Raw genomic sequence first — 13,124 nt, 5'->3', positions numbered from 1 at the left:
AAGTATTGTTGGTTGTGACAATCTCAAAATTAAAAGTAATCATGTGAAGCCTTTGTTTTTGATTGATGGGGATAATCTATATCGTCATCTTTAGTTTACACTGATTCAGTCAAGAAAAGTTAATATTAAAGGTTTCAATTTCAGTATGTTTGTATTTACGATTAACCGATATCCAACACTCATAAACAATGTAGTTAACTATGAATGAGATAGACAATATTATCAATTCTAGAACTTACCATACGTTATATTTCCATAAGTTACCATTCTTTTCCATTGTATAGTAGAATTTAACCATTCAGTGTAGTTATACATACCGCAACAATGAAACTAATCAATGAAAAACAGTAATTGAAATGTTTTAAGCTCTATAACCTTTAATAGTTGTGACTAATGATGATCATAGAAAAGGGTCACAATTTTCTTTTAGAAATGTGAAACAATAAAATGGGTTAATTTATTTTATAGATTTTTGTTAACTACTTACAATCCAGTAATAGTAGTACAAATTATTTACAACTAATATACAAGCATCAGAAGAGGTTTTGTGGATATTATAGTAATTCAAATAGTTGATATTATGAGTTAATTGAAGCTAAACCATCATAGAAAGCCTGGAACCATTGGACAACCGTTCCATCCTATTGTGAGACTCCTCAGCAGTGAGCATCCACGATTCCGCCACATGAGATTCAAACCCATGACCTATCTGTCTCGCTCGCGAGCTCTTAATATCTAGACCATTGAGCTTGTCAGCATCTGACGGTCTTAATGTCTAACTTCAACCGATCCACAAAGTTGAGCGACATACATAATATATAAATGAAACCATGAGTTAACTGAAGCTAGATCACCACGGAAAACCTGGAAGCACTGGACGGCCTTTTCATCCTATTGTGGGACTCCTCAGATCCACGAAAGCACTTCTGATATATATGCATATATATATTATATTTATGGAGATTGGTAGAATAATAAAAACAGTTATGAAAGAATCATAAAATGACAAAATGAATTCATATTTATTTATGGAAATGCAAAGAGAAAATTTCAAAAGTCATGGTTACATATTTCTAGTGAATAAGAATTTATGTCATAATTAAGTAATGACGACCATAAAATTGTACAAAATGACTGTGTCAGGTGAGTAACGCTAAACAATGACCAAAGACTAAAAGAATATTAGAAGAGGGGTTTGTGGAAATTTTAGTAATTTTATGTAGTTGAAATCATGAGTCAATTGAAGCTAGAAAAACCTGGAAAACCTGGAATCACTGAACAGCCCTTACGTCCTATTGTGGGACTCCTCACTGGCAATGCGCATCCACGATCTCGCCTCACAAGATTCTAACCCAGAACCTATCGGTCTCGCACGCGTACGCTTGACCAACAGATTGAATTAGTTATAGTTAGATATTAACACCGTTGGATGCAGGCTCATGATTTCAACTATATAAAAATAAAAGAATGGAAAAAAATAGGATACTCCTTAATTGATTTATGAGAAAGTGAAGTTACCAGGGTAGTGTTAAATCTATATGTATTTCATTTCAAATATGTGACACTGAAGTTCTAGGTACCTATACGATTCATCCTTATATTTAAATAAGTGAATTGTTCTATTATTGCCAATCATTTTATTGTTTATTTAGGTAACATATGCATACGCATATGCTGGTATCTTTCATAAGTTTAAATGTTGAATCATGTTTTAAGTAAATTAAGTAGGCTGAGACTCCGTTATTCATGTCGTACTTCTTATTGTTTATCAGTGTAAATGAATATCTGAAATAAACTATTTCACTTTAGTTCCAAATATTATACTTAAGCTATCTCCGTTTGATCAATGACTGTAATAAAAAGTAAACATACATTAAATTGAAATAGTTTATTTCAGACATTCATTTACACTGACGAATAGTAAAACGTGTGAGATGAAGAAAAGATTTTCAGCCTACTCAATTCGCTGAAAATGTGACTCAACATTTATAGACATCAAAGATGCCAATATGTATATAATTAAATGTACACGATTATACATACATACTCAATGTGACATATATAAACGATAAATTGATTCATCTACATATTGTATGTTTGAATCACCGCATTGATGTTTAGGAATGCATTTGATCAGTTGCATATTGTCATATGTACATTCTGTGTGTATTGCCTCGATATTGCCTTGAGTCACAAGCCTTAATTCACAAGAATGATAAGCAAAGATGGGTAGTAGCTAGCAGTGAAATCCAGGATGTGCGTTTCTTTCTATTTTAGGACTCTTCAGCTAGATGTATCTGCATCCCAGAGTTAATGTTCACTCCGGGATTCGAACCCAGTAACTTTCGCTTCAAACGCTACCGCGTTATCCACTCAGCTACTGAGTCGTGATAGACACTTGCTTGTGCGATGGGGTGAAGTTTAAATTCATTTAGTATTGTCTGTTTGAATCTTCTCATTGAAACGTACGTCCTGGATTCCACTGCTAGCCACTGTCTATCTTTGCTTATAATGATTGTGAATTAAGGCTATACGCACAGTATGCACATATGTCAATTAGAGACTGACAAGTTGTAGTCCTAAACATCAATAGGAAGATTCAAACAAACTATACCAAGTGAATTTAGACTTCACCCCATCGCACAAGCACATGGCTGTCAGGACTCAGTAGCTGAGCGGATAACACGATGGCGTTTGAAGCGAACGGTACTGGGTTCGAGTCCTGGATTATACTGTTGGTCACTGTCCATGTTTGCTCACAGTAAATTTTGTTCTATTCTTTCTTCTTTCCTTATACTGATAAACTTTTGTGTATAATCATCAACTCATGAAAAATTTTGTTGATAATCTTTCTTCTATCATTGTTGTTATTCTGTTAATATTCATTAGTATCATAAAAAAGTATTCACATTGATTGTAAATACTTAATACTGTTGTTTCTAAATTTTAAACTATTGACAAGAATCTGTAATATAAATAAATTCATCTTATTCTATTGCACCTCCCAGTCACAGTAACATAGTGAAGCCTAGTAGACCTTTCATGAGAAGAATGCTACATCGAAGCACGGCACAACTACTGGGGCTCAATAGCTGTATTTGCATTGCTTAGGCAAAATCATTACATCTTCGTTTCTTTCTCTTTCTTTTTGGGCAGACTCATTTATTCATTCTTTTTGAACCAATAATAACTGTGCAATAATTCTTTGTAGCCTTCTTAATCATTTGTAGGTATAGGTAGATTGGACGATTAGGCCGATCTCCACCACTAGGGTTACCGCTCACGTTAAGTCATGAAAACAGTCCCACTATCCAGGAGGTACGACAAGGATGTGGGAGTCTGGTTTCATCTAATTCTATTACCTTATTTATTTTTACTTTAGTAAAATATTATTTTTCTTTAGATAATAATAACACTGTCGTAAATCATAAACTAGACTTTTCTATTACTCTAGGTAGATTTTACATCTATTACAATAACATGATAAGCAAAGATGGATAGTGACTAGCAGTGGAATCCAGGACGCGCGTTTCGTCCTATTTGGGACTCGTCAGCTGGTTATACCTGCATCTCAAAGTTGATGTTCACTCTTTGCTTATCATGCTATATCGAGGCAATACGCACAGTATGCACATATGCCAATTAGAGACTGACCAGTTGCAGTCCTAACACATCGATGGGAAGATTCAAACAAACAATACTAAGTGAATTTATTACTATAACAGTCGTCATATATATATTTTTTCAATATACCAGTAATGAAATTTATGCTTGATAGTTACAAAATATAAAACTAACACTAATACTGAATCCGTGAGGAAATGTGAACACGAATAACCAAAATGACTCAATAGATTATGTAATACTAGTAACATATCCCAAATGTGGAAAGAAAGCAGTTAGGAGTTCTATGCTTGAACACCCAATCGACTGTCATCATTCTACGGATCCACAGTTTGATTTTAAGGTTATTTATATGATTCATTCAAGTCTACCTAGACTTCTTCGTATCCAACTCTTAAAAATAGCTGAAGCTCTTACCATCCATCAGCTTAAACCAGAACTATGAGTACAAATGAAGTATATCTTATCGTTGTCGTTACAAGATTATTAGAACTGTGTGACATATTAGAGCAATACATTTGGAATAATCTGATCACACATTTCCTTGTTAAAAACATTTATATATAAAAATAAAAGGTCAACAATATTGGAAATGGGGGTAAGAATAGACAAGAATAATAATAATAATAAACATAATGTGACAATATATAAGAACTTTCGTCTAAATTAGAGGGAAAAATGAAAATAATTTGACACCTAATCACTCTGGATAATAATCTAATATTACCAGGGTAGGTTTAAGGAGAGAACAAACTGTTTTTGAATACACAAAGGGGGTTTGAATTTTCGTATGGTTAAGGCTTCAATAAACCTTAGTATACACCCTTTTACACTTTTATACAACACCACAAAAGCCGAGTTAAGATCAATCTTATGACCTGTTTCGATTATATGTTTGGCAATAGAGGATGATGGATGTTTATCCTCTACTCTTATTGGGTCATTTGGTTCTATTTCTTTTTGAAACCATTTTGGTACCATTTTTTTGAATTCCTTGAAAAAGCTTGGACCAGAATGCCAGGTGAAACGTTGGATTTACTACAAAATTCATTGGCTGAGATTTTACAAATATATATTATTCCTATATAATGTCTTACATCAACTCGGTGCTCAAATACTGTGTAACTATTCGCTCTAATTTAGACGAGAGTTCTTATACATTTTGGTACATGTTCTCCCACCCTAATTTTCACATCAAGATTGCTCCTCCCTATGTATGTTTGACCACACACACATTTAAATTGGTAAACGCAGTGGGATGTGACACAATCGTTTTCATGTCTTTTAGGTTTTGAATGAAGCATAGACCTCGTTCTTTCTTTGATAATGATCTTCGCTGCACAATACGTTTTATTGATGACAGATGTAAGCCTTTGTTTCAATAAAAGGCTATTTGATTCACCTCTAAATGGTAAGGTGATGTAAACAGGCTTTTTCTCTACCAAGGCCACAGTAGGTCTCGCTGTGCCCTGAACTTTCCATCTATTTATAAATTTAAGTGGATAACCATTCCTCATTAATGTCTTGTATAACAACTTAGTCAGTCAGTCAGTCACAACGTAGAACTTCGTACGTACGTACATCAGTTCGAGTTGCCATACCACATTAGCGCAGAGATCCAGTTGTCGATTCAAATCCCATAGCGGTAGAAGTAGTAGGAGTATAATCAGAAATCCAAAATATTAGGGTTTGAAGAAATTATTGAAGGAGTATAGTACAGTGAAATAAATTTGGAAAGAGAAAAAGATAAAGACATGAGGAATTCAGAAGATTAGAATTTGGTAGAACACAAAGAGTGGATGGACTTTCGCCATTGCAAACGATTTTGAGCCATGTCATTCAAGGTCTCTAACCATCGGTTGCTATCATCTCGCGAATCCCAACCAGGTAGTCTACACCTACCAACATGGCCCAGTCCACTTGTCAGTGACTTCATGGATTTGTGCCACGTTTTGGTCTGGCCACCCCTAGCTTTCTTCCAACCTACTCCTACACCATGAAACAACTTAACATCATCATCAATAGTGTCGTTTGTGCAAATACGATCAAGCCTTTTATTTTTATATATAAACGTTCTTAACAAGTATACTATGTGTGATCAGATTGTTCGAAATGTATTGCGCTAATATATCCTCACATGGTTCTGATAACCTTCGTCTTCTTATTACATCATGAATATTCATCATATCACCTTATTAATTTTTACACCTCTATGACCTTTAATTATGGTAGCAAAAAAAAACATTTTAATCATCTTATTATATTCATTAGGTCTAATGTTATTATTTGTATTACATAATCTAGTATTACGTAATCTTTCTATTACGTCATCTGGGTTATTCGTGTCCACATATCCTCACGGAATTAGTACTTTAACAAAACATTTTTCACATATATATGATTGTACCGCTTGATAGTAAATTCGTTGAAAAGTGATCCCCCTTCGCTGAAATTCGTGTTTTAAATTCATATTGTTGAAATGGAAATTATCTGTCAACTGTATAAGATTGTCTATTTTATATACGTATATTATCATTTGGTTGAAAATGATGTTGATAATTTCCAATACTGAAGTAAATATATTGATGACTGCTGAGGAGTCCCACAATGGGACGAAACGGCTGTCCAGTGTTTCCAGGTTTTCCTTGGTGGTCTAGCTTCAGTTGACTCATGATTTCAACTATGAAAATATTGATGACTGTTAAAAACAAACTATAGTAACGGGATGAACTAATATTATTCTAAGTTTAAATAGATGAAATATGTCTATCAATGGTATGCAGGACACACGTTTGGTCCTATTCGAGACTATTCAGATGAATGATATCAACAACAGGATGATCCAACTTATTATGATTTGAAATAAAGTCTATGTACGTTGCATATATGAGTGATTATATTGGATTCAGTAGCTAAGTGTGTAATATGTTGTCGTTCAAAGATAAACGTACTGGGTTCGAATCCTAGGGTGAGTATCAAATATAGGATGTGAGTAAATTCAGCTGACAAGTTCCAAATAGAACGAAAATAAAATCTTGAATTCCTCTACATTTCACTGATTTTTTGGATAAAAGCTAATTGTCCCACATTAATTTTGGATACATATGCTACGTCACGAACGATTGATCTTTGAACACTGAAAATTCTCCATTGAATGTAACTTCCTTATATAATCCAATCATAACTCACATTCTGAACTTCCATCAATCCGTAATATAGGTAAATGGTTAGGAATGGCCGTAACTAACCACATTATTACTTCTTACACAGTTTTGACGTTGTCAAACTAGGAAATCAGTAATTCTTCAATAAAATTCAATCATTCAGTAAATGATCTTGAGTGTTGATAGAGATATGAGGGCCGTTATCATTTCCCCGTTTCCCATACTGTGGAAGGGTTCTTCTGGAGGTACGTGAAAAGGAAATTAGGTCGGAGGTGGTCTTAGTGACCCATCATTAACCCAATTTCCTTTTCAGGTACCTCCAGAAGAACCATGGTGCCCAAGAGACAACTACTTGAGGTCGATCACATACGACCTTTTTGTGAGTAATTTTCTTGTTAGCTCCGTACTTGATGAGATCATACCGCCGGACACTAATATCTGTAGGATAAGGCGAGGTGTGCATTTTTAGAGTCAACCTTTTCCAACCCCACCCTTCCTTCTGGGAAGGCGGAATCTCTGTTATGTTGGTTGTCTAAAGGAAACATCTGACTGCCGTCACACCCCTGTACAGTCAACAGTACGACTTCGCCTTCGAACCTTGAGTCTGCTGCTTTTAGTCTAACCGCTCTTCAACCGACCTGTCTGGCATGGTAGGACTTTGAGGAACTATTGTCCCAGCTAGTATAGCTCGATTGGTTCATCACGATAGGCAAGCCCAAACACCACGTCAAGTTAGCAGCAATGGTCCGGTCCAATAGAACTAGAGACTTATGAATATGTTGGTTTGGACAGAGGCAATTCCAAAAATACCAGAGAATTTTTAGAAGCTTGGCACTCAGGTCAATCTGCAATAAACAAACATATTGACATCAATCCAATCTATCAACCAATCAAGAAAATTATGCAGGAACATAGGAACAAAAATCAAAACAATAGGAGGGACAATCAAAACAAAGAAATAAACAATGACAGATTTAAGGTCAATAAGAACCAATCAACATTGAGGTGCAGAGGACAAGCTGTGAATCACATGTGGAGAAATTCAAACACTTCACTTCTACCCGAAGTTTGTGCTGATGATGTCGTTCAGAAGGACGATGAAAGCTCCACGACCAAACCATCCAGCTCAGAGAACAAACCAACATAAAAATCACCCACCTGAGCTACAAATCTTCTCCACTTATGAATATGATTGTTATTTAATGAACTGTATTACTGTATAATGTGAATTATCTTCACACACTAGTTAAATAAACAGCTGAATTCCTTTTTCTTACAGTTGCTGTTTGTTTTATTCAACTTACATGTTGATGAACATAATTGAACAATAAAGTTGGAAAATTATTTGTTTCAGCGCCCGAATATTGAATTTGAACTTTTTGTAATTCATCTAAAAACATCCCTACACTCTATAAAGGAAGAATACAAATAAGAGAAAAGATTAGTCGAATCAATTTTTCGTAGTTATCATTATTCATATTATAATAAACTACTTAAAATGATAAAACGATAAGTAGTCAGATGTATACGGGGTGTTATTGGATAGTTTGCGGGTTTCTTTTTCATTGCAAATTGGATTGAAGTTAAGGTTGAATGTTAACCGAGTGAGGCTAATGGTTAATAGTTCACAAGGTGTTATATCTAGAGCCTTGATTCTTAGTATGCCGCGTACTACTAGACTACTTGAACGATAGAACCCGCAACGTCACAAGAGAGAGAACAGAAGACTAGTAAGTAGGAACTTTTATTCCCCAAAACAGTGTCAAAATACAGTACTGAAATCTTGTGTATTTATAGTATTTTGACTGAGAGTAAATCATCATTTAAGACAACCAATAGGTGAATAGGGGTCATTCTTATCCATCTAATGGGCAAGCTACACGACGACATTCTAGAATATTCCCCTATCAGTGATTGGATGGAATGTCTGTGGTTCTTCTTAGGCTTCTTAGGGCTTCCTAGAGTCTACCGACGAGCCGTCCATACACCTCCCCTCTTTGAAGTTTGAGAGGTATGACATTGTTGTTGCTCTCCTTTTTCTGTTCAGCACCCTTGTCGGCTATGCGATTTCACTATTAAGTTTTCTAAGTCGTTGGTTGCGGCATTCTTCCGGGCTTTTCTGCGTTATATCCACCAGCATGTGGAACTGTAGTCGTGTATCTGTCGCTGTTCTATGATCTTTCCTAATTTGATTAATGTGTCTGATGCACTTTCCGTCCCTTCTCTGCACTAAATAAAGTACCTTCCCGACAAAGTGCTCGTCAAGTCATACAGCGGAAAAATCGTTGGGAACCGGGAGTCATTGAAAAGAGAATGGGAAATGTTCTATGCAAGGTGCGTGGAACTTTCGGAACGTGGATCAGATACATTAATCAAATACACAGAGAAAAAAGGATTCTAGACACCGTAGATAGTCAAGTGAGGCTCCCGCTAGAAATAATTACAGATACTCCATTGGCAAGAACCCCAACAGACACCCATAGACATGGGATACCAAGGAAGTCCGAACGCCGTAGAAAACCTGTTACCAAGCTGCAAGTAAACCCGGAGAGAAAATCTTATTCGGGGGAGGTGTTGAGTCGACTTCCGGAGAACTTCGACGGAGCCTCCAGAGGCCCAAAAAGGAGCCGAAGAGCCCCAGCCAATCAGAGTACGATGGGGCATTCTAGAGTTCCAACGTGGCGTGCTACTGTTGGTCGGTAGCATAATATGTCGTTAATGGATTGGCTGAAATAGGATGTTGATTTAACATACGCTAACATCTATAAATACCCATGATTTTCTGTACAGGATTGAACCTTGCAGTAAAGTGTTTCTCTCATACTCGTGTCTTCTCTCTGGTGTTCAAGTCGCTGAGTAGTTCTAGCCTGTGGGTTACAAGAATAGCTTAGGAAACGAATATAGCGTTCAATCGACAAGACTTATCAATCTCATTGAACAAGCAAGTGGCTATCAGGACTCAGTAGCTGAGTGAATAACGTGATGGCGTTTGAAGCGAACGGTACTGGGTTCGAGTCCCAGAATAAACATTAACTCTATAACATTAACTGCTATAACATGATCTAGTTCGTGTATGGTTAACCGTTTGTGTTTCCAATGTAGTGGTATTAATGTTGGAGTGATCCCAAAAAATTCTTGAAAAAAGTCAAAAATAAGGCCCTGAAAACTCTGAGAAGTATCTTATCCAATGAGCGTTCAATAGAAGTTTCTCAGAAACATCTTGAAAGTGAAAAGTTACATGTCGCGCTTCTAATTGGATGATTATATATACTGCTACGATGTTTAGTAGCGTTCGAGGATTTTTCGGAAACTCAAGGTTATTTCAAATGCTATAAATACCCTAGATTTTCTGTATATAATTGAACATTGAAGTAAAGCGTTTCTTCCATATGTCGTGCCTTTTCTCTTGTGTTCAAGTCGCTGTATAGATTTCGCCTGAGGATTAATAGAAGAGCTTAGGAACAGGATCTAGCGTTCAACTACAAGACTCATTAATTATAAACATTGTCATCCGGCTTAGTCTTATTACTATATTATTGTAATATACATCATCGAAACGAGTAATACTGTCATTCTTCACAACTGACTACATAACTGAACTATATTTGTTACGTCAATTGACCTACTTAATATCAATGTGACATAAAAATGAACGTCATCAACCTCCATATGACTAGTGATTATTACAAATTTAAAACTAAATGAGAAAGATTACTTCAGCGAAGAGTTCTCTTTATGGCGAATTCACTTTCAAAGCTATACAATCGCAAATATATACTTACTTTTCAGGATGGTAATTATAATAAGAAACTCAATAATCGAACACCGTGTGAACACAGATCACTCAATCAAGACGAATTCCGCATTCAAAATCATCTACAAGGTAAGTAGGAGTCTTCCAAAAGCAGTCATATTGCATCTTCTTAACATTGCCGAAGAAATAGCCATACGTCTGGGAAAAAACAGAATTGTGTGTTTAAAAGAGACTGATACAATCTCTTCTTCTACTATGGTCTTGATATCTCATAATCTTTTTTCTTCATATTATTCACCCTTAACAGCCATCTTCTTCCCCTTCCATCTTCTCCTTAAACCTTTTACCTCCACCTGGTTTATTTCTGTTTCTATTATTCGCTTGATTGCATTTCATCTCCATTCCAACATTTTATCTTATCATACTGAGCCATCCCTTGATAATTTAACCATCTATCTTTATGATGAATTCACTGAAAAAGGGAACTCTTTGCTGAACCAGTTTTTCTTATTTAATGTCTTAATGAGGGTATTTCGTTTACATTTTAAGCTATCACATAACAAGGCATATTGAATGGAATGATTTTTCTTTTTTTTTTTAAAAAAAAACCTAACTTACTATTTTGGGATCTTTATAAATCCATGTCAAAAATACGGCAGTATCCGCAATTAAAAGGCCAATTAATACAAACATATTCTGTAAACAAACATAGAAAGTAAGCATGTCCAAAATGAATTTATCAGAAGGGGTTTTATGGAGATTTCAGTATTTTCATAGTTGAAATCATGAGTCAATTGAAGTTTAGTGGTTAGGCGCTCGCGTGCGAGACTGGTAAGTCCTGGGTTCGAATCTCGTGAGGTTGAATCGTGGATGCTCACTGCTGAGGAGTCCCACAGTGAGACGAAACGGCCGTCCAGTACTTTCAGGTTTTCCATGGTAGTCTAGCTTCAATTGACTCATGATCACAACTATATAAGATCTAACTACAGTCAGATCAAGGGCCACACAACTGTATTGTCACTCTAATATGGAAATTAACAAATTTGAACAATATATAGCATTCAATGATATTTCAGTGAGCTCTAGCCAAGTTATTTATTCGTTTAAACTTATCCGTATCTTGGATGACTGAACTATTTACTGAGCTACAGTATAGTTAAGGACAACAAATCTGAATCAATCGATTCACACTATATAAGTGACATATATAGTAGTAGATTGATTTTTGTACAATTCGATTCTCTTTGTTTCCAAATGCATCATTCATATAGTATGATCCAATTTATTCTTTTCAGACAATCAGAAAGTAGAATATACTAACCATTACTTTAATTTAAACTAGAATAGGCAACTATCTCATGGTAGGACTTTGATGTTAAATTACGTAAGTTAAGCAAATATATCATTCCAGTACAACTTCAAGAGATTAACATCTACATTTTCAAGTCCAAATTAAAATTACACACCTTATTACCTTTACTACAGTATTCTAGACTGATTTTACATTTATTGTGTAATTGTGACGTCTTTCGATTGATGCTTATTGTAATGCAAAAAACTGAATCATTTCTTTAAATTCACTTAGTATCGTTTGTTTGAATCTTCCCATCGATGTGTTTAGGACTGCAACTGGTCAGTCTCTTATTGGCATATGTGCATACTGTGCGTAATGCCTCGATATTGCATTAATTCAAGAGTATTATAAGCAAAGATGGATAGTAGCTAGCAGTGGAATCCAGGATGTGCTTTTGAAGCGAAAGGTAGTGGGTTCGAGTCCCAGAGTGAACATCAACTCTGAGATGCAAGCACATCCAGCTGATGAGTCCCGAATAAGACGAAACGCTCGTTCTGGATCCCAATGCTAGTCACTATCCGTCTTTGCTTATAATGAATTATTTCTTGTTCAATGTTTGAAAATCAGCAATCAATATCACATATTGTATTCTCTAAAACAATTGCTGATTCCTATAAATTAAGATTGTTACTAACTTCGTGTAACTATTTAATCTGAATGTGTAGTTTATGGATTTAATTTCAAACAACAGGACGTTAATTTATATCGCAGGTTAACATTAAAGAATGAAAAGTGGACATATAATGAAAGATAGGGCTTATGAAGATTAATCCTGATGATGATGAAGATATTCTGTCATTTTGAGAAGTGCAATAATGCATACCGGCCTATATTTCTAATTTTCCTAAAGCTTTGAAATAATGAGGTTCTTATTAAATTCATTTGTTGAATAACCGTCTGGCCTTCAACCAAACTGACTTCATAAATTATGGTTTTTGTTTTCAGAGATATGAAGAAATTCTTTATGATTTTAGTCACATGTAGGTGACAACTTTAATATTGAAAATCATTTTATTATGTTGTGTTCCCTGCCTTTTTTTCGTTGAGAACCGATCAATGTTAGACCATTATTATAACTTGGAAACACTGGGCGGTCATTGCGTCTAAGAATAGGACTCCTCAACAGTGCCCATCCTCCACCCCGCACGCGGAAACCTAAACCAAATCATTCAGTTTCGCACGAACATCTAGACCACTGAGTAGACATCCATCTGTGTTACAATCTAAC

The 13,124-nt window shown here is 35.4% G+C and overlaps 1 protein-coding gene across 1 annotated transcript; it reads right to left on the bottom strand.

Moving 5' to 3' along the window:
- Positions 1 to 228: 228 nt before the first annotated feature.
- On the bottom strand, positions 229 to 11,235 carry Smp_154170 (hypothetical protein; the record flags this gene model as incomplete). The annotated part of the gene is made up of 3 exons (XM_018797738.1): positions 229 to 330; positions 8,093 to 8,197; positions 11,161 to 11,235. 3 exons carry the CDS (start codon positions 11,233 to 11,235, stop codon positions 229 to 231), a joined length of 282 nt encoding a protein of 93 aa, XP_018652750.1.
- Positions 11,236 to 13,124: the final 1,889 nt, after the last annotated feature.

Source organism: Schistosoma mansoni, chromosome 5 (genome assembly GCF_000237925.1).
Source record: "Schistosoma mansoni strain Puerto Rico chromosome 5, complete genome".
In the NCBI taxonomy this organism is placed as follows: Eukaryota; Metazoa; Platyhelminthes; class Trematoda; order Strigeidida; family Schistosomatidae; genus Schistosoma; species Schistosoma mansoni.
The sequence above is the reverse complement of the archived record's forward strand: the minus strand, read 5'-3'. Positions and strand labels throughout refer to the sequence as shown.